Source organism: Leishmania major, chromosome 33 (genome assembly GCF_000002725.2).
Source record: "Leishmania major strain Friedlin complete genome, chromosome 33".
In the NCBI taxonomy this organism is placed as follows: domain Eukaryota; phylum Euglenozoa; class Kinetoplastea; order Trypanosomatida; family Trypanosomatidae; genus Leishmania; species Leishmania major.
Genome location: NC_007285.2, coordinates 1,246,638 through 1,272,941, shown reverse-complemented (window position 1 = coordinate 1,272,941; position 26,304 = coordinate 1,246,638). Strand labels below are relative to the sequence as shown.

Here is a 26,304-nt window from a genome sequence, read left to right as displayed (position 1 = left end):
TCGTTTCCGATCCGCACACCAGAGGATACACACACACACTCACACTCACATACACACAAATCAGCGCCACTTTAAAAGTGCGACTAAGACGTTCTCCATTTCTTTGCCTTCCCTCCTCTTGAACGCGCGATTCAACAACAACACACCAAACATAAGCAGGCATGCCCCCAAAACAGAGACAACGCAGAGCCACTTGGGTTTCCGCAACCCCGCCTGTCTTTTCCTCGTCTCCTTTCTTCCTCCTGGTCAAAGAAATGGGGCACCGCGACTGTGCTTCGGATTCCCGCAACCGCGGGTGACCCGCAGTGACAACACGGAGCGCAGAGGGTGTGGTGCCCACGTCTCCGCTAGCATTGTGGTACCCCGCCCCCGCCAGAGCCTCCGCCCGCCTGCTTTGCCTACCGAGGGCGTCCGTCCCGGCATTGTGCCCGATGTGCCACGCGAGATTCGCCGATCGCTCGCGCTGCATGGGCTCCCGCCGTCGGGTGCCTGCGGCTGCCCTCCGGTATCCCTTCGGAACGGCAGGCCACGAGGTCTCCTCGCGAGCAGGCGCATGCCTATCCACGGGCCCCCTCCGCTCGACGCGCCCGCTGCCACAGGACTCAAGGCAGCGTCCCGCCTGTCGCGGCACATGCGGGCAAGCCGTCCAGACACGCCCCCCAGACAAGACAACAACGCCGTCCCGAAGCAGGCCCCGTGACCCGAAAATGCGAGCACTGCGCGCGCGGTCAGCCACCGCTGGCATGGCGCATCGCATCCGAGCAGGGCATCGCGAGGTCAGCAGGGCGAGGGGGGGGGGAGTGGGCCAAACAGGCGCGCCGAGCTGCACGCCGGTCCGCCCCGCAGCGCACGTGTGCGAGGCATGCGGCATATCCCCTCCGTCCCGCCGGGTGGGCGGAGGGGGCGCCGGCGCCGGGGGCATGGCGAGCGCGCCCCGAACGGGGCACCACCGAGCCAACCGGCGCCCACCGTGGAGGGGCACGGCGTCTTTCTATGGGATGCTGCGGCATGGCGCAGCTGAGGGAGAAGCAGGGCACACAGGCAGGAGGGGAGGGGTCGGCGCAGGCGTCTCCGGGGGCCCTCGCCTGCGGCTGGCCGGCCCCCTCCCCCGGCTTACCCGGCGTGCACCTGGGCGACCCCCTGCTACCCGCACGGCCTCCACCCCCTCGAGCAGGACCCTGGCCGCGGCCCGCCTGCGCCAAGGCGTGCGGTGCAGCCATGTCCGTGTAGGCGCGCCCTGGCGAACGAGGACGTAGCCGCTCATGCAGCAGACGCAGGCGAGCTGTGGTTGTGTAGGTGTCCCTGTTTTTGACCCGCTCAAACACGAATGAGACGTTGAAGGAAAAAAAAAATTGCCTGTCTGCCTTTCTGTGCAAGATGTGCTACCCGTGACGAGCTGCACGGAAACGCGGACTTGTCTACGCATGATCAGACGTGCGCTTGCGACGTGGGCGTGGAGGGCGCGTCGAAACGTGGCATATAGGGTGTTTGATGCTCGTCTCCATGAGGCATATTTCTCGATCACGTATTGGGTCGCGGCTGTGCGACCTTGCTCAGCAGAGGATGCGGCTCACTTGGCCACTACCGGGGCATGCAGCTTCTCCTGCATCTTCTTGCGCAGTTTGTTCTTGGCCAACACAAGGTCGTTGGGCTCACAGATCAGCTTCGTAACGATGCCGATACCTTTGGTGCGACCTTCTCGGAAAATTAATCGCTGTCCCTCTTTCATGTACTCGGGACGGTAGATAAAGTGGAAGCGCGCGAGAGACTTGTCACCGGTGCGTAGCACCTCCTGCGCAACGTAGGTAATGCGCGCCGACTGCCGCACTGTTGTGGAGTGAATGACTGGTTCGTAGTTTGCGGTGATCGTCGTTGAGTGGTAGAGGATGACAATCTCGGCCTCGAACTGCCAGAACGACTTGGGCGAATGAGCGGCGTCGACCAGGACGTTGCCTTTGCGAATGGCGCTGCGTTTTTCCTTCTTGAGACACAGCGCCGCGTCTTTTCCGGCCTCGGCGGCGATAGAGTCGACGCCTTTGATGTGAATGGACTTGATGACCACAGGGCGGAAGTTCCCAAAGCCGTCCGGCCCCAACAGCACCGTCTCGTTCACACGGAAAACGCCCTGCGTGATGATCCCCCCCACGACAGTGCCGACACCGGTGACAAAGAATGTGCTGTCGATGATCATCTCCTTTGGCATGTCGCGCGCCTGCCGCCAGTCCTTCCGAGTCGGGAGTAGGTTAAGGAATTGCAGTAGGTCAGGGATGCCAGCACCGGTAACGTTGCTGACTTCGAAGATCGGGGCAATGCGATCATGGCGCAGGTTCTTGGCCGCCAAAGTCACCTCGTCGTGTCGACGCACCGGGTAGGAAAGCTTGCGCACGGTCGGAATCTTTAGCAGCTTGTGGATGTTCGACAGCGTCTCATCATGGATGTTCGGCGGGGTCGAATCGATACGAGTGACGACAATGAAGAAAGGCAGCTTCAGCGCCAGGCACAATGCCAGGTGTTCCTTCGTCATCCGCTGAATGCCGTTGTTGGCGCTGATGACAATGCACGCGTAGTCGGGCATGTTGCGCGTCATGCCCAACACAGTGGTCTTCAGGTACCGTTCGTGCCCAGCCAGATCGTACAGCGTGACCACCTTGGAGCTGCGTGTCGCGAGCTCCTTCGGTGTGCATTGGCGCATTGTGTGGGCTCCACTGCCGCCAGTTGCACTGTGTGTCGCGCCGGAGGCCGCTGCTGCCGAGGCCATCAGGTGCTGCGCCACCTCCGATGGCGCCAGAGGTCGCCGCTCCGCCTCCGTGCGGTGCGGCTGCAGCAGCGCGTAGTTCACTACCCCACCCTCGGCAGAGAAGCCCAGGTGGTTCTCGCTGACACTAGATGTGCGGCCGGTCATGACCTCCTGCTTGTGCTTGAAGACGAAGGCACGCGCCAGCCCACGGCCATCATCACAGCAGCCGCGGGTGAGCACGGAGGTGAGAGTGCTCTTACCGCTGTCTACGTTGCCGCACATGGCCAGACGCAACTCGAAGAGTGCAGCCGGAGGGCAGCGACGGCGAAGCAGGAATTCCTGCGCCATCAACGTTGTGGTCGGAGACGAGGAAGCAGCGGCAGGCGGTGACGGTGCGCCGGTGGCCGTCTTGCTGCCCCCGGCGTTGGCACTCATCGGGGCACCAGACGTGCCCGTCGCCCCGTGCACCAGGTGCAACTCTCGCGGCTCCATCATTACCGGAGCACACCCCACCTCGGCCACTTCGCAGTTCTGCTTAAGCGTCTCCACCTTGCTCGCGAGCCCGGCCCGGTCCCGGTCGCTCAAGAGAAAAAACGTCTCGCCTTGACCGTTGTCGACGGCGCGCCGGACAGCATCTACAGAGATGTCGGTCTCGCCCAGGGCAGCTACCGTCCCTGCTGTGGCAGCAGCAGGCGATGACGAGTCACTACCGCCGTTCGTCGATGCCGCCGGCGACAAGGTCTCGGCACTAGCGTTCGGATCAGCGTACCTTCCGGCTCTCTGCAGAGCACCCTCTCGCCACCACCCCTTCGCCGCCATGGCGGACGCCTGAAGCTTCTTGCGCAAACTGGCGACGAGAGCAACCTTGTTGTTCATGATGCTTGCAGCGCCACGCTTCGCGTTCAGGGCCTGTACCAGAACTTCCACATGCTCCACCCACAGTGGCACGTGTGATGCGATCCATTTCTTATCGCCCAGCTGCTTCAGCTGCGCCAGGGAGGCTTTGCTGGCCTCAGCTTGGCCGTCCCAAAAAACTATGACGACGAGGCACAGTAGCAGCGGGTGCTGCTGCTTCGCACCGCCTGTGTGACGACGGTCATTGACTGTCTGTTGCGCCGCCAGCGTGTTTGCTATCATCGCCATGGGAATGTGCTGTGTCGGCGATGCCGTGTCTGCACTGGCGACGCCATCGGTATCATCAGCTTGCTGCGGTATGGCGGCGGTGACCACCTCGTCAATTTCATCCTTTAATCCCTGCCGCACCGCGTCGGACGCCACCCATTCCGCGAAGGGCTTCTCCGCCAGCGGCTCGTACAACACGATGCACAGCGCGTGGGCCTCCTCTGCAGCCATCCTGTGTTTGTGTCGGTGTGTGCGTGGGCGGCCCACACACGAATTCAGCTAGAACCCCTCCAATGCAAAATACAAAACGTGAAGGACAGACGATGACCCACACCGCCACGGTCGCAAAGCCTCTACTGCACACGCTCGCCCAACACACACGCACACACACACACACACACACACACACACACACACCGAATCGAGATCAGCGGGCCAGTAGGAGAAGAGAGAGAACAACAAAAAGAGGATGCGATGCCACTCTGCGCGGGGCTACAACAGCGGCAGCACAATTTGCCCCCTCCCCCCTTCCCCCAAAGAAAAAGACACGCCACCACCACACCCAGAACACAACAGTATGAAGTGGTTCGCGCCTGAGCGTTCCAGCACAAGTGGCGGCGGCAGCAAGAGGTGCTACGTCCCGAGAGACAAAAGAGAAGACTCGCACGTGCACGAAGCGCGAAAAGTAATAAGACGGAGTGTAGAGATGATGAGAGCGTGCGCGTGTGAGGCGTGGGAAGGCAGTTTCTCATGCGGGGCTCTGGGATTGTGGTGAACGTGCACGTGTGCGCAGAACAGTCACGTGCAGATGACGAGGGACAGAGATAGATAGAAAATGACGCATAAACCAAGTACCACATGAGTTCGTATTGCCGCTGAGTAACGATGAAGGCGCACGTGCTCGCTGATGCGGAAGCTGAAGCGCTCTTTTCTTTCCTTTTCGCGGTCCGGTGTTCGCAAACACGTGTGCCGGCAAGAGAGAGAGAGAGAGAGGGGGGGGGGAGAAACGGAGCGAGATCAAGCACGAGGAAAACCATGTCGATGTATATATGCGCATATATGTATCTGTACAGAAGGTGGTAAATAGGAGGGTGGGGAGAGAACTCCGTAGCGAAAGCGATGCGAGCCACACAAACAGACCGCTCTTCCCTCCCTCCGTCACACACACACACACGGAGAGACACAGAGAGTGTGCGGATCGGAAAAAGAAGAAGGCGTATCGCCCTCTCGCGTCTTTTCGCGTCGTTGCTGGGACCATACAGACGTTCTGCCTTTGCTGAGTAGGCTCGTGCAATATCGCGCACGCCGCCGCCCCCCCCCCCACCCCCTTCCGCGTGATCCGAAGCGTTTTTGCAGTGGTGTGCGCTCAGCCCACGCTCCTTCGCTGCTCACGTCAACTCTTGTACGTGTCGACTCTCTCCGCGTCCGCGGACGTGCTGCATCGGACCGAAAGAAGTTGTGTTTCATCCCCGTACAGGAAAGCGACACACGCTCACGCGTGTGGTCCAGCATCGACGCACCCCCTCCCCTTAGCATACAAGTCTGCGACAGAACCTCGACACCAAACACCTCTTGTGCTGCCGATGCCTTCCTTTTTCGGGTTTGCAGGTTTGACGATTCGCGACTCCACCTGCAACCCCTTCGTAGCCCCCAAAGCCCTCGCACTGGCGAGCTGCACGGTGCGCATGCACCCTCTTGTGCATCAGCGACGCTGACTACGGTCATCCCCGGCGTTTCCGCTGCTTCCGCTAGCAGCGCCATCGCCACCGCCGCTGACGCCCACATAGGATAGAGCGGGATCCTCAAACACAAGCTGTCGCACAGTTCCGTTGGCGTAGCCGACCAGGAAGGTCGGCACGCCCGCGTTTTCTTGATGCAGCGCCGTCACTGGATGGCTCGTTGCCCCAGCAGCAGCGAGGATCACTGGTGCACCGAGAGCACCCGCACTGGTGCCGCTGCTGCTGAGGGGTGCCGCGCCGCCCATGAATATACTGCCGCGCCCCCCAGCACCGGCAGCCGCCACCGCCACCGCTGTATCCTGCGGCCCCGCAACGCCAGCCCCAGCAGCCGCTGCCGTCGGCGCCGCTGTGCCGCTGAAAAGCCGGGTGTGGAACTCAACCATGGCTATCTTACCAGGGACAACCGAGTGCGGCGGCAGCCGCGTCGTGCGCCATGCGGAGAGGCTGCCGTCCCTGTGCCCGGTAAGGAGCACCCCCATGCCAGCAGCCCACTCACTTGTTTGATAGAAGGCGACGGCCGTGATGTCGGCCACGCAGAGCACAGGGCGGCTGACCACCACGCCAACGTCGCCGTTATCGTCCTCGAGCGTGGCAGTGCCCACCGGGTGAAGGGACGTTGGCGACGGCAACGTGCCCATGCCAAACGGCTCACCGTTGTTGTCAAAGAGCAGCAGCGAGCGGGCCGTTACGAGTGCCACGTTGCCCGAGACGGTGTCGATTGCGACGTCCACGACGGTGCGCGCTTCGGCAGCGTCGGCCGTCGTCTCCCTAGTCGGCGACATCAAGGTGCGTGCTGGCATCCGTAGCAGCTGCTTGACTTGTAGGCGACACACAAAGCAGCACCCGCTTCGCTGCACGCGCCATAGAATGGGCTCGTCATCGCCGGTGGAGTCGGTGATGGTGACGGCGCGATGCCTCCTCGAGTCTAGCGCGATCTTTGTAACGGATGAACGGTGGTGGCACAGCGTCCCGCGCGCGTGAAGCTGGCCATCGCCGGTGTCGTCGGGAAGGAGGCAGTACACCGCACCGCTGCTGGTGGCAACAAGCAAGACAGACTCACGCGGGCCAACGGCGACAGCGCTGATGCGGGAGCCGCTCACATCCCGCGGATGAAAAGAGATGGCGGAGTGAAAGGCGGCCTCGCCGGTGGTGTAGCGCATGAGCTGCGCCTCACGCTCATGCCAGCACAGGTAGTAGTCCGTGTCCGCCACGGGCACAAGCCGGGCATACGCGCACGCGAGTTTCTTGGAGGTGCGCAGCACGCTGAAGTGTAGCACGGCGTCGCTGCTGAAGCCGAACATGTCCTTCAGCGCTGAAGGCGGTGGGTGCTGCAGCACACTGCCTGGCGGGTCTCGCAGCACAAACCAGGTCTGGGTCTCGTCCATTGCATGAATCAGCATCCAAGTCACCTTCGGCGCCTCGCGGTAGAACGCCTGCGTGTATGTCTGCCCACTGGCGAAGGAGCCGGAGGAGAGGAGATTGCTGGAGGTGACCCCGACCTGGATTCCCGCCCCTGCGGTCGCCGCGGCGCATGCGGCCGCTGCAGTGGCCGAGGTGTACAGACCGCCAAGCGCCACCGCGCTGATGCTATTCACGGCTGTCCACACCGCCGCTGAGCCGCCATCGCCGTTGCCGTGGCTGTCTGAAGATGCCATCACGCCGCCGCCAACGCCCATGACACTGCCGTCCGCTGCCGAAGCCTTCACAATAGGTGCCAGCTCGTGATGAGAGGGGTGGCGCTCCTGAAAGAGCTGCAGCGGCGTCTGTCCGAAGTTGTCCACCTCGGCAACAATGACATCGCAGTCGTGGGGCGTCTCGGCGTTTTTCAGCGCCTGCACCACCTCCTCGCCATACGTCATGCGTTGAAACACGTTGTACCGCTCCAGCGCGAGCGGGCCACGCCGACGCACACCGAAGACGAGGTCGATCCACTGATGCAGATGCGCGACAACGTAGGGGCACTCCAGCGCGTAGCGCATCACGGCGGTGAAGACCTGGCGCGAGTTCTTCGCCCACGGAGGGAGCCGCACATCACCGACTGCGTGGCCGTCTGACTTGGTGCCAAAGTTGAGGTGATCTGCATTGGCCAGGAATCCGCTGTTCACGTAAAATTCCGGGATGAGCTCCTTGCAGTCCGCCGGCCCTGTCACACACGACGTGAACGACGCGGCGACGGAGTCGAACAGCCGCGTAGCGAGGTCGAAGTCGCCACCTTGTAAAAGGCGCGCGTAGGTCGTGAAGGGCTGCACCCGTATGAGGAAGTAGAGCACGCCACCGCTCGTGGAGTAGTGGGTGCCGTGGTGGAACGGGTAGGACTTGCCAGTGTCCGCGTCGTACAACTCGCGTGTGTCCTCGAAGAGCCGCGCGACGGTGGCGCGCCGTGTCTCCGTTTGCGCCCCCATCGGGTACGCAAAGTCGCGAAAGGTCGAGGCAGCCTCCAAGTCGAGCGTTGCGCTCGTGTAGTTGGCCAGCACCCACGGAAAGACAGGGTACTGGTTCAGGTCGCGGTTCGTCCGCCCCGCCGCCTCGTTCAAGAAGCGAAGGTACTCGTAGTTCGAAAGCAACCCCGTCGCCCACCGCACCAGGTGCGTCCTCATGCTCGCAGCTCGCTGGCTTTCGTCCATGAAGGTGCACTGCTGGGTGCCCACGACGTCTTTCAGCACCTTGATGAACTCCTTCTTCGCAGACGGGTTCATTGACTGCGTCGCGTCCACCACCGACAGCATAGGGCCGTTGTCATAGTAGAGCTGCAGTTGCACAGCAGTGTCGAGGTGCATGTAGTGCAGCGAGCGCACCGCGCGGATAGAGCTGACCCGGTAGGTCCAGTAGATGTTCCGGTAGTTGCAGCCCATCACCTGCCGCACCGCCTGTGCAACGCGTGTGCCGTCTTGCTGCTGACGGCGTTTTGCCGACTTGTCGGAAAACAGCTTCTGCAGTTGCCGCGTCATCGACGCTACGCTGAACGGGTTCCGGCGCGTCGACTTGGCCAGGGACCCCTTGCCGTCATCGGAAACGCTGCCGACGTCCTGGTGGTAGCACAGAGTGCTGTTGCTGTGGATGCTCGACCCGCTAGCCGCGCCGCGGCTGTGCGCGTCGTCGTCGTCGAATTCGTTCTCGCACAGGATGATGTCTCCGGCCTCCGTCACGCGTGAAAACCCAATCACCTTCAGGGTCACGTTTGTAAGCAGGATGAGACAAGGAGTCGTGTGGATACCGTTGATGCGGAAGCCATTACTGAGAAAGCGCACCGTCTCGTGCGGTGCCACCAAGTAGCGCAGCAGCGTTATCGCGGACGGTGTGAGCGTGATCGGCAGTTCCTTCAACGCCGCAGGGAAGGCCTCATCGCCCAAGTACGGGCGACAGTGGGTGCTGAGGGGCGGCACCAGCACCGCGATGTGCTGGACGAGCTCCTCGCATTGCACGGCATGAACCAGGTCGTTCTTCGGCGGATACTCTTCTGTTGCCGTTGTTGCTTCCGCTCCCACTACCTTGTCCGCCATCTTGATCTGAGTCGACGCGCTGTGAGCGCTCATCGGACCTTCAGCCGTCTCCTCCGCTATACTAGCCCTGCTGGCGTCGCTAACGCCGATGTGGCCGGGTGTGCCACATGCCGTCGTCGCTCTCGTTGCTGCCTTTGCTATGGGCGTCTGCGAAGCGCACCTTCCGCCCCATCGCACACCCTTCAGCGCCCCATAGTTCATCTGCGGATCCATGAAGTGGTAAAGCGTGTGTTCCGCACCGTCGCTGGCGTTGATTTGGCTGGTGACTGTCCCGGCAGCCGTACCGCTGTCGGCCGCCGTCCCATTCGTTGTCAGCCCCTTGCGCCACAGCGTTGCGTGCGACACCGTGTGGTTCTCGTGCAGCGCGCACGTGGAGGAGAGCAGCCAGTGCAGCTGCGATGAGTCTACGTGCGGCGTCGTGGCCACAAAAGAGGAGAAGCGGGACGTGTACGCCACACGCAGCGCAGCGCGCCGATAGCGCTCCGGCACCTCCATGACCTGCCTGTATTGGCCGTTGAAAGTCTTGATGCGCTTGATGTACTCGCTGCGTGCCTTGATGCTGGCCTTGAAGGCAAGGTCTGCCTTGGCTTTCAGGCGACTCGACATGAGCGTATCGATGGAGGAGAACTGGTCGATGCAGTACTGCTCAAAGGTCGCGCAGCACTCGTCCTCGTTGCTCAGAGAGAAAACCATGCGGAAGTCGTCGTAGAGAGACAGGCGCTGCGTCAGCGTGCGCACCGTCAGCGCCTTCTCCAGTTCCTTCGTGCCGACGTAGGTTCGCACAAGGTGGCGAAAGATGAGCGTAATGAGACGCTTGCGGTGGCGCGCGTCGGCGTCCGGCATCCACGCCGGTGGGAGCGACACAAAGACGCGGTACAGCACTCGCAGCAGCGACTCCAAGACCCCCTTGTGCTTCCACCCGCGACGCAGCACCAGGGTCGACAGCGTGTAGACGCTCTCGATTAGGCTGACGCTGGCGTCCTGCGTTGATGGCCGATTCAGAACCGCGATGCACGCCCGCATCACCTGCCAGCTGAGCTGATCCACGTACCGATTCGGCCACCCCTGGCACAGCACGAGCAGGGTCAAGAAGAAGTGCGTCGTCATCGGGAGGTCGAGCACCTGGATAGCGAGCATGTCCACAATCAAGTCTGTGAAATGACTTACATTGAACAGAAACACGTCCGAGCAGGCACCGGTAGCCGTGGTCGCGCTGCTGCTTCTACTTTGATGCTGTGCGTTTCCAGGCTCAGCACTCATAGTGCCGCGCAAGCCCTGCGACAGTGGTACATGGTACCGCGCCGGCGACAGAGGTGCGTCACCGTGCTGGGGAGAACACCCACCTCCATCGTCACCGCCTCCAATACCAACAGCGCCGATGGGAAAAGGGCGTTCGGCCGTGGAGGAGGAGACCGTAGATGGCGGCACGCCTGTCACGAGGACGGCGGCAGATGCTAGAGGCACGTTCGCGGAAAGCCCCCCGGCGTTGCCAAACAGCGACGCTCCTGCGCCGACAGTGGTGGTCGACCCGGGCGCTTCTGAGAAAGTCGAAGTCCGGCACCCCAGCAGCAGCGGCGATGCAGTGCTGCTCGGTGCATGCCTGCCCACTGTTAATGTACCAAGCGGCGATCCGCTGAGCCCGGTCATCGGTGTCTTAGCGGAGACATCCCCTTTCGACGATGAAAGTGTCTGATCGTGGTTCGGGGCCTGCATGAGATCCCGGTCTCTCTGCTCCTTGACCGCGTTGCCGACGCACAGCAAAAAGTAGCGCACGAGTGTCGTCGTCGAGTCGCCAGCAGCAGCTGCCTTGGCGGAGATGTTAAAGAGAAGCTGAAAGAGAAGCCCACCGCACGAGCCGTAGGCGGGGCCGCCGATCCAGTTCGGCATTGGCAGCGTGTCGAGGGAAGACCGGATCAAGGCGCGGAGGATGCTAACGGCATCGCGGCGCACCACTTCACCCACGGACTCGATGATGCTTGCGATGTTCATGGCGTACACATCGGAGAGGCCGTGACAGCGCAGGGGGGCAGGCACGCCCGGCAGATTCGAGAACGACACGAGTGGGGTGGAGACCGCCTTCTTCGCGTCCAAGGCAGTGGAGGGCAGGTTCGACGAGGCTGATGTAGGAATCAAGCTAGTCGACACCGTGGAGCTGTGGCTAGACAACGAGGCTGCCGCAGACGACACGGAGGAGGTGCCATCATCGTCGTCACAGTTGCCAGTTGCATCTGGTTTCACCACCGAGTCCGTATTCGAATCATCCGGCTCCACTGCCGCCGCTGTTGCCGTTGGCGCCGCTGTCGGTGTTATCCCTCTGACGCTTGCTGCAGCTCTGGCGGTGGCGCTACTGCCTATCTCATCAGCCTGGGTTTCCGTGTATGTGTGCGGCGGCAGCGCCTTCCCGCGCTGCTGCAGTGACTGAGGCCGCAGCGGTAGCTCCCTGCGGTGCTTCGGCTGCTCATCAGTCGGCTGGATGAGCGGCAGCCCCACGACGTCGAAGGAACCGTTCGTAACGCTGCTCCCGTCGCCATCCTCGACGGTCACGCGACACCGGGGCTGGGCTGCGGCGCTCGCTACGTCCGCGTCGTCCAGCTCCTCGCTGCAGAGCGTTAAGCTGGGATGGGGTGACTCCAATACCGTCATCTTGTCCAGCTGCGCCGATGACGATCCTGCACTGCGGAACATCATGGAGCTGGGGCAGGTAAGGGGTCGCAGCAGTGTCTCTGGCAGGCTTGACAGCGGCAGTGCGGATGCTAGCTCGACCTCATCGCCTTTTTGTGCACGGCCTCGGCCGACGCTGCCGGCATCCGTGCTGCTGTTGCTGCTCCGGCTGTGATGAGACGCGATCGGCTTTGTCGCGTTGACCATTACCGGGTCAGTGCTCAACACGCGCGGTGTTGCATCGAGCGAAGCTGAGCCTGTGTAATCATCCGACACCGCCTCCACCCCCTCCCAATCCCCATCCGCGCCTTCCGCAGGCTCGATGCCGTCGTCCGCTGGTTGGCTCGCAGTCGGTGACACGGGTGTCTCTTTCTCCTGCTGCTGCGGCTGAGGCACATCTGCAACCGTCGCCGGCGCCGTCGCCGTCACTACCGCAGACTCTCGCGCCGGCGCAACCACCATCGAGCGGACCATCTGATCCCACATGTCCAGCTGCTCCAGCAGCATGGCGCGCGAGATGTACGCCACCAGCGAGCTCAGCGCCGCCGTCTGCATTGGTGAATTCACGAGCAGATAAAAGTAGTTCGACATGGACGCAAAACGGTGCAACATACGGATGCAGAACAGCGTCCCGGCGTGGCGACGGCTCAAGTCCTCCTCGTACGGAAGTGAGTGAGGTTTGGACGCCCATCGGCACCGCTTCACCTGCAGCGGCAACCATAGCAGCACAGAAACGCGCAGCGCTGAAAAAGCGCGCCGGTGCTTGCGCGAGTGCACGCGCCATGCGGGCATCTCCTTCAAATGGGCATTGCCCACCTTCACGGAGGCCACCATCGAGGCCGCCGCGCCATCGCCACCACCGCAGTTGTCGGCGCCACGCGCCTCTAAGCGTAGGTGGTGCTGCATCGGGTACGCACTCACCTGGGATACGACGTGTGCGGCGGGGACCTGGCACACTCGCCTGAAAACATCATCGGCGTCGTTTCCGCCCACTGCGCTCGTCGACGACGATGCTGCGGCGGCAAGCCTGTGTGTTGCTGCCGTTGCTGACGCCTGCGGTGTCAAACGGGCCGACATCCTTGCTGTCGTAGGGGGCAGCGAGCGTGGTAGACCGGCCCACATTTCTGGCAGCAGCACCGGCGGTTTCCACTGTGAAACGTCGCCAGAACCAACGGCGCTGCTGCTGCTGCTGTGGTCATCGCCACGGATGTTGAACACGGAAGCGGGCAGCACCAGAGGACGGTGAAGGCCTGCAATATCGTCGAAGGGCGCTTGATCCAGCGGTGGATCAGTCTCCTCTCTGTAGCCGTCACCGCCACAACCACCAGTGTCGCTGCACCGAAACTCGCGCGCGTCACGCAGCGACTGCGACCGAGGCGTTGGTGACGCTACGCTAGTCGCCGCACCATTGTCCTCGCCACTGCACACGCCGATTGCGGCGCCAGCACTGACTGAATTGATCGACAAGGGATCTGGCGGCGCGCGACTGTGGCAGCCGGAGACGAAAGACCCGTTTGCCAGTCCCCCAGTGCTGGCGACGCCAGTGTTGACCCCTGCTCCCCTGTTGCACGCGAAGCTCACGTTCTGGCTGTTGCCGCTCACGGCTCCACTGCTGCGCCACTGCGGGTGGTGAGCAGGGCTGAGAATGGGCGTTTCGACGGAGTAGGCGCCGGCTTCAGGGAAGCGGTTGCCGTTCAGGAGTGCGCGGTATCTGCGCACCCTGATGAGGATCATGAGCCGACTACACACGCGCACCAGGCTAAAGTAGCGCCGGACGCGGCACGGGAGCCTCTGCTCGTCCTGCAGCACCGCTTGTGCCTTCATAAGATGCCGCCACGGCGACTGCACAATACGGTGCAGGTGAATGACGAGGAGTTGTACAAAAATAGGTGCAACGAGCGCGTTCGGCTCAGGGCTGCAGGTGCTCAGCAGACTGTCCAGCTGCTGCCGCAGTGAGTGCTTGCTAGAAAGGAGGTCAATGTCGCGAGTGGCACCCACTGTGAGCGCGAGCAGCAGCAGAATGAGGTCTTCGTGCACCGCGTGCTCCGTCAGCACTTCGACGACAGCGGACTGATGCTGTGTGACCTCCTCCTGCAGCGCCGGGTTGTGCTGGACGGCCTCGAAGAAGATGTGCGTCGCGTATACCACCGCCGCCGGGTCGGCATAGCGCGACATGCACATCGCGTACCACGGCAGGTCGATCGTGCGCGACAACGCCGAGACGCAGAGGCTTTGCGAGCAGCACTCCACCAAGCTCGACAGCAGCAGCGTAGTCAAGTGATTCGCCGTGCGCAGCGGAATCTCGGTTCCGCGTGTCAGGGACCCCATTCCCGGCACCTCAACCTTGACCTGCGTGTTGCGCCGGCTGCTCACCGTCACCTCCTCCGGCGTCAGCAAGGCGATGAGGGAGATGAATATCTGCACCAGCCCATCCTCCATGTCACATGCCGCAACAACTTGTTGGGCTACCTGGACCACGGCACGGCGCAGCCGCAACGATATTCGCGCGGCCACCCCGACGAGGCTGTGCAGTAGTCGATCGAGGAAGCGATACGGCGACACAAAGCGCGCGTTGTGCTTCGCGTACCGACACTGCGACGTGTGAAAGAGTCCCCGCACACGCTGCAAAAGGTGCAACGCCGCGTCTCGCCGCAGCGCAGCGTAGAGGCCGACATCGCTCAGAATGTGCTCAAAGACGAGCCGGTTGATGACCACCCGGTGCTCTTCGTCGAAGATGTTGATGTGCGCGGAGGCGAGCTCGAGGAGCTGGTTGCATGCGGTTTTCGTCATGTAGCGGGCAACGTCATTCGTCAGAATGTGGGTCAAGAGCACGTAGGTGCGCGGGTCGAGCGTGACCGCGAGCGTGGTGCGCCGCACACACTCTAGAATGAGCTTCAGGAGGCCCTCCAGCTGCGCCGAGGATGTGACAAGGTGCATCCAGTCCAGCATACGCACAATCCCGCCGCGGGACGCCCACAGTAACGGGTAGTCCACCCACGTTTTGGGCGGGGTCGCGTAGCGGCCAACGAGCTTCGCGATTACCGGGAAGCCGGTTGGGTAGGCGAGCACATTCCGCAGCATGTCGTCCTCGTTCTCGAACGGCACAAAGCGGGCCATGCGCGCGGCAGAGGCTGACCACGCGCCACCACAGCCAGGGGCCTTGTCGTCCTTGAAGTCGCTACCCACACCTGCGGTGATGCTGCTGACCGGCCCAGGCGAGAGTCCAGCCATGCCGCTGGGACCGGTGGACTGCGACTTCGGGTTCATCAGCGTTCCCAGTCCGCCGACGCTTAGATTGAGCGTGCTGCTGGCGGAGCCAAGCAGTGGAGCGCCGCCGCCAACGCCCATGTGGCGAAACAGCGTCATTTCTCGAGGAATGCCCTCCTTCAGTATCTTGGCAGGAAAAGTGTTCGGACATCCACCACTCATTGTCCCGCACCGAGTGCCATCACCGCTCCCCAGCTCCGCCTCCACCTGCGATCGGCTCAGCGACTGCGCCCAGAGCGCAATGTCGCCCATCGAAAAGAGCGGCGAAGCGTCAGTGCCCCGCGACGTGGCGTAGTGGGGCACGCCATCCGTGAAGCCGACGTTCACGCGCACCTCCGCACCTGCGGCGAAGTACGGGAACGCTGTTGTGCCCGCCTTGAAGCCGCTGACGTAGACATCCAAGACGTGCGTCGTGTGCAGGACGGCACAGACGTGCACCCACGTCTGCGGGCTGAAGTTCTGCAGCGCCTGGCTCTCGTTGATCGTGACGCGCCGTCCATCGTTGATGGTCAGCTGCATGCTGTCCCCGCCAAAGAGAAAGAGGGAGGCGGCCATGCTCGAGCCGCGCAGCGGAGCAGTGGCGCTGCTGCCATCGCTGACGACACCATGAAACTCGAACAACGGAATTGTGAGGTACAGCCGGTCAAACTTGAACCAGGCTGAAATGGTGAATCCCGTGTCCGGCCACAGCCCCACGCTAACCTGCACGCCGCCGTGCGACGTGAAACGGAGCCTGCTGCGGTGCGGCGCACGCAGCAAAATCGGTTGCCAGAATCGATACAGGTCCGCTGCGGTGCCGGTGAAGGGCAGTCGCTCCTCCACGTCGCGTCCCGACAGCTCCAGGTAGGGAAGCATTTGAGACAGTCCATGATCAAGAGCGAAGTCGGCAAGCCGTTTGGAGTGGACAACGCTCGTGCACTCCAGAATATGAAGGAGGACCTCGACAAGGTTTGTGAAGAGCTGGTCGCTGTGGCTCTTGGCAAAGGTCAGCAGCGACGGAAGCAGATCCAGGAAGATGGGCTTTTCAGCCGCGCAGTTGTATACGGCGACGCGGAAGCTGCCGATGACCTGCATCTTTGTGTAGTGTGCTCCGGGCCCGCCTGCGCTCGCGTAGCCGTCATCGACACTGCCGTAGGTGCCCATGGAGGCGTCCAGAACCGCCTGGGTGACGATGATGAAGTACTCCATGCCCTCCAACTTCTCCAGCCGCTCCGCGACACTCGCGATGAAGTTCGTGCTCGACAGCTGTGCCGGCTTGCTTTCGCCCGACTCGAAGGCAGAGAGAAACTGAAAGAGGTGCGGTATTACCTTCATAAAGTTCGGCGTCGACGGAGGTGAGTCAAGCACGCGCACGAGTACGCGTATGACCGCATCGACGCAGCCGCAGCGCTGCATCCACAGCCGCCTGTCTCGCCGAGTCACCGGCGTCAGCGCTGCCGAGGTCAAGTACGTCGATAGCATCGAAAGCGTCTGTGTGAGTAAGAAGGTATCGCTGTCCAGAATCACGTCAGCGTACAGCGGGTACACGGATGGAATCTCCAGGGAGCGTATCATGCACTCGCGTCCGAGTCGCGACAGGTTGCTGTCGCGGCTCGTGAAGAGGGAGAGCACTGTGGCCAGCCCGGCAGGGGAGAGCAAGTCTTGCGAGCGGCCGAGCAGCACGCGAAACACAGAGCTGAGTGCCTCGACGGTGCTGCTGCACTCCCCCGAGCCGCCCTCGATGCCTAATGCCGTCGTGATGCCACCGAACTCAGCTGAGCCCAAGAAGGACTTGTTGAAAGTGCAGCCACACAGGTCCGCCTCGGCGGCCTGCTCGGCGGCGTTGAGGCCGATGCCGCTGCTCTGCAGCTGCGAGCCACCACGCAGCATAGACCTTGCTGCGGCTGTCGGCACTCCCACCTCCGTTGCTGCCGCTGCCAAGCGCGTGGTGTTCGTGGTCGACGGCGTCGCAAATGACGAGGGTATCACTCCAGCGGCGCTGTTGGCCGCGGCAGGCCGTGCCGTGCTGCGCGCATTGGCCCAGTCCGCAGAGAGACGTGTCGCAGCCACCGTCGGGCCGCCCGGCACTGCGACGCCAGCGGCGTTGCTGCTTTGAACCACCGTGGCGGCGCCGAAGGGAGTTACCATGAGTGTCGTGCTGCTGTCCTTCGGTAGCGACCCCCGGGCCACAGCGCGCCTCATGAGGTGCAGCAGCACCTCCATCGCGTGCCGGTCGATGTCTTCGTCACACTGCGCGCCAACAAGACCGATGAGCCACAGGACAACAACGCGTGTGAAGGAGCGCTCGAGGGCGACGCCGAGCGGGGCAACGCCGTCGGCGCAGTAAAAGTAGAGCAGCAGCTCCGTTATCGAGGCCACGTCGCTCGTCAGCGGTATCACACCGAGTACTTTAAAGGTCCGCTCAAGCGTCTCGATAACCTTCGGCGCGAAGGCGATGAGCTCCCGCTGCGTCAGGTGCGCACGGCCGCTCATCATGCTGCTGCTGCTCGCCTGCGCACGCTGCAGTGGCACCGACGCGGTCGTCTCAGCGATGTCTGACACGCTCTGCGGCTGCTCCTGCGCACCGTCAACGTGTGCGCGCGGCAGGCCTTCGCGATCTGCCGCCGCAGTCGCCGACACCCCACGCAGCTTGATGTTGTAATGCAGCTCGTGCAGGAGCAGGTTCAAGTAGTTGCGAATGAGTACGCGACCCTCGTAGAGGCGAAAAACTGGGATGTCACGCAGCACAATGCTTGGGAGAAGCAGCCCGGCACCGATACGGACGTCTACACTCAACTCGGTGTCTGCCAGCACGAGGTTGAAGATGCGAACGAGTTCTCTCGCAAGAGCCGTGTACGAAGGCACGTCGCGCCACGCCGAGTATGCTGACCTCATTTTGCACTTGCGTCGGTGATGACGGTGTTGGGTGCCGCCTTTCAGTGCATGGCGGCTGTCGCTGCCACGTTGCCACCCTGGAGAGTGGCTGCCACTCACGCCAAAGCTGCGCGTCGAGAGTAGTGAGCCAACGACACTACCGTGGAGCAGCCCCCTTGCACTACTGAGAAGATCGCTGTCGTCGCTGGCGCCACTGTCGCTGCGGCTGCCACTGCCGCCTGCTTTGCTCTCGGCGCACGAGGAGCAGGAGGAGGACCTCGACGAGCCGCTCGACGAGCCCTGCTCCGCGTTGTCGTCGCTGCCTTCGTGCGCCACGGCGCGCTTGAGAGCGACAGCGCCGCTGCCAGCATGTCGATTGCCAAAGAAGGACTTCAAGAAGGCTTTGGCAAAGCTGCCGCCGCCACCGGCGACTGTTTTTTTGTTGCCGCCGCTCTCTTCGCTCCGCCCAGGGTGCTGCAGATTCGAGAGCCGCTGGCCGTGCCGCTGCGGGGTCGCAAAGGCGCTGCCGAGAAGCGGCTCCGTAGAGAACGGGGCAATGGTGCCGGAGTCGCCCATCCCGCTTTCGCGGACACTGCAAGTTCCCATACCGATGCGAAAGGAGCTGCGGCTATCGGCGTTCTCGGCCAGGCCACCATCAAGAGTTTTGCTGCATCCGACATCGCTTGCGATGTGACGCAGGTCTCCAAAGTTCGAGGTGACGAAGAATCTGTAGCCGGCGTCGAACACCAGCTCACACCCACTCCCACCCTCGCAGGTGTGGCCACCTGCCGCTGCTGTGCCAGTCGGGGATATGATTGGGTTGTGGAGTGCGCTCCCCGTGTTGCCAGCAGCGATGCCTCGGTAGTGCGCGGTCGTGTCCGCCGCCTTGGGTGCGCTGAGACGGCGCTTTCGATGACCCTCAGTCGCGGCAGCGCCAGAACTGCGCTTGCGGCACCGTTTCCTGGACATTGCGTGCTCAGCCGATCGCGCATCAAGCATGCAGAAGGAGTGCAATACACGAAACAGCGTCCGGTCGCATTCCAGCACACGCTTCGTCGCCGCGAACACCGCGTGCACGTCGGTCTGCAGAACCATGCGCACTATTTGTTGTGCTATGTGCTCCCGCATCTGCGCAGTGTCCACTGCGTCGACCTTGTCGCTGTTCTCCACCGTCGTAGTGGCCGGAAGCTGGCCCACCTCACCCATAACTGTGGTAGAGATGCGTGCTCCACGGGGCTGCGTGGACGGCGACGGTCCACCGCTCAGAAAGGATGAGCCTGGGTGCGGTGGCGTGCCCTTCCTGTTCCCTTTCTTCGCCTCTTTCTCAGTCCCGCCGTGAATTGCAGTCGCAGGCGCGGAAGAGGCGCTCAACGCGGATCGCGCCGACTTTTCGAAGCCGATCCCTTCCATCACTGAGAACAGCAGCTGGAACAGCACCACGATGTTTTCATACATTGCCACTACCCGTGACAGCGGTAGCGACACTTCCGAGGCGCTCGCGGAGCTGGACCCCAACGATAACGCTGCCGCCGCGTCGCGGACCTCGATGCTTTTCTTGCTGAGAAGCAGCAGATTGCTGACGGTGGAGAGCACCATCCAGTGCTCGTAGTCTCGTGTCACGCGCATTACCTCGACGACGACGTCAAGGGCAGCGAAGACAAGCGAGTCAAAGGCGCTCTCACGCCCACCAAGCAGAAGCGTCTTCAGCTGTGGCCGTGACAGCTCTGGTAGATCAAACGCCCACGACGTGCTCACGATGCTAGCTGCGGTAGAAGAGTTAGTCGGGCACACCAGCGAGGCGACGGAGGCGCTGCTTGCAGAGTCGCCTGTGCCCACTCTCGGCATCTGCTGCTGCTGCTGCTGCTGCCGTGTAAACGAAGCCGTGAGTGGGGTGAAGTAACGTGTTTTGAGTTGACCTCCGCCAGGCGGCCGCTGTGGGATCGGGCTCGCCGGCATCACCGTTCGCTCCAGCTCATCACGGACGGTGACTCCGAGACGGTTGCCGTCACTGCGGCTATCGCTGACTGTGATCGTTGAACTTGTCTGCCGTGCAGAGGCGTCAGCGGCCGTGCCTTTGGCGTTCTCCACGATGGGGTGCTCGTCCTCGTACGGCCGTAGAAGATCGCCTTCTGAGATGCGCAGCTTGAGTCCGTAGAACATGTACGCGACACATGCTACCGGCTCCGAGTAAAGAAACGCCTTGGCACAACCCTCGTGATCAGTGCAGCAGCCCAAGATGCAACGCAGTGCGTCGTGAGTGGCGTCAACATAGGCGCTGGGAATCGCACCTCCGCTGCGGGCTAGCCGCGCTGCCTCGTCACAGAACCAAACGTAGATCTGCGACATCCACGCTAAATGTTGGCCAGAGACGACCTGGTCGCAGATCGCGTCGTACACCTTCAGCGCCGCGCCGGCATTGTCGCAGTCGCCCGTGTCTCCAAGCATAGCAGTGCAGTTCTTGAGAGAGCAGAATACTCGGAGGAGGAAGATCAGGCGATCCTGCGCGAGCAGGGCAACGTGGCGCATCCTGGCCTCCTTCCCACTCCCCGCGACGGCGGTGCAGCTCTCATGGACGAAGGCCAGAAGCATGCGAGATAGCTCCGTCAACATAAGACCTGGGTCGCTTGTGACGTACGACATTAGAAACAGCTTCTGTGCAATGACGACACGACTCATTAGAAACGCGAGCTCTGTCCACATTCGCCTCTCTGACATGCCGGTGCTGGCACCACCGGCACTGTCTGCCGGCAGCGGCGCGGCAGAGCCGCCGGCTCCTTGTTGGTTTTGGTGCTCGCGGAGCACGTCCGATGGGGCTACCACCGTTGCAACTGCAGAGTCACTAGAGACGACCGCCATGGCGTCTGCAGATCGCTCATGGCACCTGTGTACCTTGCCGTACTCGAGCAGAGGGCGGATAACATTGAGCAGCTTCTCCACAAGGCCGAAGTCACGCTCCGTGAGGGACTGCATGGTAAGCTACAAAGGAAAACGACGATAGGAGACGGGGTTCGTTGGGTGATGTCACAACGAAAAAAAAAAAAGCGGACAAAGCCGAGAAAAAGAAGGAGGCGCTCTGTGTGAACTCACCCACGTTTTCTTTTCGTTTTTTTTTTGTCGTTTACGTCTTGTGTGTGTCCTTCCCCGTCTCTTTTTTCCGCTTCGCCTCTTCGCTCGTCCGCTCAGTGCCGCGGATGATCTCTTCCTCGTTCCTTGTGCCACACTGTACGTGAACGCTTTTAGCGTGACGATAAGTGTGCTCACACACACAAAAAAACACAGAACACTCCGAGTGCTACTCCGCAGAAGGTACGACGACAGTTCCTGCGGTGTATGGCGGCTGTGTGGCTGGGGTGGTGGTGGTGGTGGTGGTGAGTCGCGAGGTTGACTGAAGCGACGCTTTCGTCCGCCCCCTCAAATAATTATCCGCCAAAACAAAAAGAAATGTGTAGCGTAGCGTGTGTGGGGTTTGACCGCCCTGATGCCAACCGCGGGGATGACCCTCCCTCCCTCCCCCTCACACACGAGCAGACGAAGAGGAGAGAAACGGTGACAGGCCGCGAGCGGGCACACGCGTGTGCCGGCCTTCCGCGCTCAACAGTAAAGGACCAAACAAAAACGAAACGGGACAGGTGCCACACAACGGAGACAGCGAACGAAAGCGAAATCCCCCCCCCCCACACACACACACAACACAAACTACAGCGGTAAGGAGAAAAACAAACAAAGATGCCACCGCGTTGGTCGCCACGAGCGTGGTGACAGATAGAGTGAGAGAAACGGGGAGGGGGGGGGTGGCAGCGACGGCGGCGGCGGTGCTTCAGAAAACGAGCGACGCGAGGCAGCGGCCAACAATGCAACAAAAGAGAGAGAGAGAGGAACAGCACAACGAGAGAGGAGGAGCAGAAAGAAAACGCGAATTTGCATGCACGCACACACGAGGGGAGAGAGCGATGCGCTGGGTCACAAGAGAGGGCGACGGCACGTACGATCGGAGGAAAAAAAAAGTCAAACCAAAACTTTTTCAACGTCGACGCAAAGTGAGATGAATTGCACACCGCAACACAAGAGAAGCACGACCGCAGAGAAAAGAGGGAGGGAATGGAAGGTGCGACGGGTGAAGCCCGTACCGCTGCACATTAACCCACAGACACTCAAGTGCCACCTCTGGTTGGACTGGAGAAGCAGCGAGCCAATACGAACGTCTATACGGTTCGGTAGAGCGGAAGAAAAGAGACACACAGACTGAGAGAGAGAGAGAGAGGTCTAGAGAGGAAGGGGGAGGGGTAGTGGTGACAAGTGCGCTGACGGAAAACCGAATTAAAAGAAGTGTTTCGCACACCAACACGCACGCACAAACAGAGCAAAGCCCGTCAAGAAGCCGAAGACGAGAAAGCAGACGTACGCAAGCACGATAGCCCCATCACACATGGATCGCAGGGGACTCGTCGTTGTCTCAGTACGCTCCTTTCAACGTCACGCCACTGAGAGCTACACGAGCCTCAACACCGACGGACACACACACACACACACACACACACAGTCGCCCAAACGCCGGACGAGAAGCCACAAATCCAGAGGCGAGGGTGCTATAAAACTCAGCAATGAGCGCTGCGTCGGTCGCTCGATCTTTTTCCATGCGACGAGGGCAGCCCTTTCCGCAGGGGGTAGAAGCAAGGCTGCGAACAGCGACGGGACGAAAAAAGAAACACACGCAGGCACAGCGCTGATCGTGAACGCCTAGCGCTGTGTTGGTAAAGGGTAGGAAAGGCGATGGAGGGGCAGAACAGCGCTTCGGGTTAGCGCGCGCGAGAGAGCAGCGTTGACCTAGGTGCAAACACACACACACACACATACACACGGGTATAAGCCTTTGTCGCGGTGAGATGAGGCGCAACATTCACAACATAGAAAGTGAGAGAGAAATAGAGGGAGAGAGGGAGCCTGCCCATAAATAAATATATGTGATAACAATACTAGCAGGAGTGGTTGGCTTGTCGTTCGCTGTTCGCGCACGTAGATGTGGAGTAGACCGTTTTGCGCTGTTTATTTGATTGTGGATGTAGATGCGTGCATGCCCGCAACCTCGGCAACGAAACAAAAGGGTAGGAGGACGAGGAGGAGATGGGGAGGCGGTGACGGTGGCGGTGATGTTGTATCTGGGCCCGCGGATGCTGAGGGGCAGAGGGAGCACCGCGCTTAACCAGGCGTAATGAGAGACATGCCATCTTCTGCAGAAGCCAAATGAAGAGAAAGAAAGAAGGCAGTCCAATGCCAAATTTGTCCCCGAATGTGAGTCCAGTTGGTGGTTGGTGCACCAGCTTCAGCTGGCGAGCTTCACCTCACATTCTTTTGCCCCCCCCCCCCTCCCCGCCTCCCCCATTCGAGCTCATGGCCGAGGTGGATGGAGGGGCGGGGCGGTTCTCGGCTGCCGTGTGACGCGTGCCCGGAAACCGATGGAGGAGAAGGTCGAGGACGAACGCTAAGCGGGTCTCAGCTGCTTCGCATTCGCGTGTCGTACTTTTTTTCCTTAACGCTCGCCGGGCCTTATCTGTCGCATCTCTCACGGCAGGAGACGAGAGAGCCACGGAAACACAAACAAAAAAGACAAGAAGGCGAGGGAGCGGGAAAGTAGATCACGCTGGCTATCTCCGCTACCATCAGGTCATGATACACATGAAGGGACATTGAGCAAGTGTATGTGCGGCTCTGGCTGGGTGGGGCAGGGCACAGAAAAACGTCAACCGGGAGCGTTAACAGTCTTGCACGGTGCTCAAAGAAGAGAAACAGAAAGCTCACAACGATACAGGCAAAGGACGGAGACACAGCGAGAAGGAAAGAGAAAAACGGAAGTGGGACCCAACACGTACGCGCGCAGCCACATGAACAACGAACAATAATAACAGCTGAGGAGGTCTAGCGAATTAGGAAGAAAACAACAAAAGTCGGCAGCGGCAGCCCACCCCCCTCGCCCTCCCCTTGGAGGTGCATTCTATCCCAGTGTACTCATCGGTGACAGAACAACACAGAGAGAGAGAGAGAGTGAGCGAGAGAGAATGGGCAGCGAAAGGGCACGGCCCTCTCTCCCAACCGCTCTCTTCGACATGCTCTTCCATGCGTGTAGGCTTGTCCTCGTCGCCTTCCCCTTGCCCTCCCCTCTGCACACAGGCCCCATGTGCGTGTATCCGAGACGCCTTTGGCGTCGTCCATCGTCTCCGCGGCACAAGGGCGGGTGCGTACATGGAGACGTGCCAACACGCACACGCGCATTCGCAAACAAAACATCGTCAAAGAAAAAGATGAGTACAGGGACAAAGATCATCATCACCACCACCACATGGAGAGCACGCGGAGAGGGAGTGGAGAGGGCGAGGTGGGAGCTGTACAACAAAGGAGCATGCACAACAACACACCCCGCAAAAAACGGCGCTAGGGCCATCATAAACTGGAAACATAGAAAAGGAGTAGAGTGTCGCCGCACTCTTGTTGGGTTTCCCATGCACTGATGCGGTGCGGCATCGACACGTGCGGGTATCCAGACGTACAGCGCTGAACTACATCATCTTAGCAGACAGACATACACACAATCGGGGTTCAAGCGCGTTGGGTTTCGCTCAGATGCGGCGCAGCGCTTTCTTTTTCGACTTCTCGGCCTTCTCGGCCGCTGTGGCTGAACCTGGGTGGCAGTTCGCCTCCGACAGGGTCAGCCCGCGCGTGGCAGTCGATGGTGCGCCGCCGTTTGCCATGGACGATGCTGAAGCAGCAGCAGCAGCAGCTGTGGCGCTGGCGCCGCTGTCCGCAGCGGCACCAGCCGAGGCACACGCCGTGACCGAGCCGGACGCCTTCTCCGCCTTGACCTCGGGAAGTGTGAACCGCGGCACCCCGTTCGGACGCGCGGCGTTTATGGCGGTGTACATGGCAGCCTTGCGCTCGTATGCCGCGTACTCCTCCAAGATCAGCCGTCCAGCCTCCTCATTCAACGCGCTCTCCGGGTTCGGCTCGATCAGAAGGCAGCGGATGACGACAAGGATGTGACGCAGCCCAAGCATCGGGGACCAGTCACGCTTCAGCGTGTTCACGCAGATGTCACCACGCTCGGAGATGTTGGGATGGAAGATCTTGGTGCGGAAGAAGCCCTTTGGCGGCACTTCTGGATACTGCTCGTCAAAAATGAGAACAACATGAAAGCGGCCAGCCGCGAACGGCGTCCCCTCCGGACCGTCAACGTCGAAGTGGTACTCGTTCATCGAGTCCGAAGGACGCACCTGAACACCGTCGACGGGGTGCTCTTGCACCTCCTGCATCTGACGCATCAGCGTCCGCATGCCAGCCGCTGTCAGAGGCATCACCCCGTCCTACTTCGCAGCGATGTTTTTGTGTGTGTGCGCGTGTGTGTGTGTGTCTTTATAAAAATGCTGCCCGGCAAACGACCGAAAGCTAGCGGTAGAGCGAGATAGAGTGTGGGAAAGAAAAAGGGAAGAGCCGATGGTCGAGGAAGGGCAACGACGCCAACCGAGCTAGTGATAAAGGCGACTGATGCTCTATCGTGCGCCTGAAAGCGTGCGTTCGAAGGTTCAAAGATGTTTTTCGTTTCTTGTGTTTTTGCGTGTATGCGCGATCCCGTCGAGCAGCGGCGGGAGAGTCGAGAGCTCTGCGAGGGGTTAAAGGGATCCGTAGGAGACCCATACATACACACAGACAGAGGGCAAGGAACAAGAGCGTGTGTGTGTGTGTGTGTGTGTGTGTGGGCGGAGGGGAGGGGTTGAGAGCTCTAAGAGCAGCTGGAAGGAAGGCATCTTGTCACTGTCGCACGTAGGCGTATTCTACTAGCACACAGCACATCATGGGAAGTCAGCTGACACGTTGTCGCTTGTGCAAGTTGAGTAGAGTCGGTAGGCTGTAAAAAGACGGAGTAAACCCGGCTCTGCCAGCTTCCCGTCCTGTTCGTTTCCTCTTGCATCTCATGTCCGACGGAGAGAGGTGCTCACACCTTCTCCCTGTATCGCTCTCGCTCACCACCTGCCAACTAGTACACAGGAGCAGCGGCACATTCGTCCACGTTCGGGCGGCGCATATTTTCTTCGGGGGAGGGGAGGGGGGGGGGATTTTGTTGTTTTCTCTCCCCGCGGCGTTTGCGCTGCTCGATGGGGCACACAACCAGAGACAGTAGCAATATTCACATCGATAGAGATGCGTTACACCTGTACATGTAAAATAAAGTTCCATGAAAGAGAGAGAGAAAGAGAGAGACAGACAAACAGACTGACAGACGCTGTGGTTCATCGGTTAGATCGCTTCTCCGCTTGGTTCCTCGTCAAGAGAAAAAAAAGGAAGAGGAGTACAAGAGACGAAGATAAGAGCGAGGCGGTACACACACACACACACACACACACATGCGCACGCACAGCGAAGAGCATCCACAACGCCC

The 26,304-nt window shown here is 61.0% G+C and overlaps 3 protein-coding genes across 3 annotated transcripts; all 3 read right to left on the bottom strand.

Moving 5' to 3' along the window:
* Nucleotides 1–1,570: 1,570 nt before the first annotated feature.
* LMJF_33_2790 (putative GTP-binding protein) lies at nt 1,571–4,090 on the bottom strand (the record flags this gene model as incomplete). The annotated part of the gene is made up of 1 exon (XM_001685990.1): nt 1,571–4,090. One exon carries the CDS (start codon nt 4,088–4,090, stop codon nt 1,571–1,573), a length of 2,520 nt encoding a protein of 839 aa, XP_001686042.1.
* Nucleotides 4,091–5,561: 1,471 nt separating this feature from the next.
* Nucleotides 5,562–20,849, bottom strand: LMJF_33_2780 (conserved hypothetical protein; the record flags this gene model as incomplete). The annotated part of the gene is made up of 1 exon (XM_001685989.1): nt 5,562–20,849. The coding sequence occupies one exon, from the start codon at nt 20,847–20,849 to the stop codon at nt 5,562–5,564; it is 15,288 nt and encodes a 5,095-aa protein (XP_001686041.1).
* Nucleotides 20,850–24,490: 3,641 nt separating this feature from the next.
* Nucleotides 24,491–25,222, bottom strand: LMJF_33_2770 (putative ubiquitin-conjugating enzyme; the record flags this gene model as incomplete). Its single annotated transcript, XM_001685988.1, has 1 exon — nt 24,491–25,222. One exon carries the CDS (start codon nt 25,220–25,222, stop codon nt 24,491–24,493), a length of 732 nt encoding a protein of 243 aa, XP_001686040.1.
* Between the last annotated feature and the right edge of the window lie 1,082 nt (nt 25,223–26,304).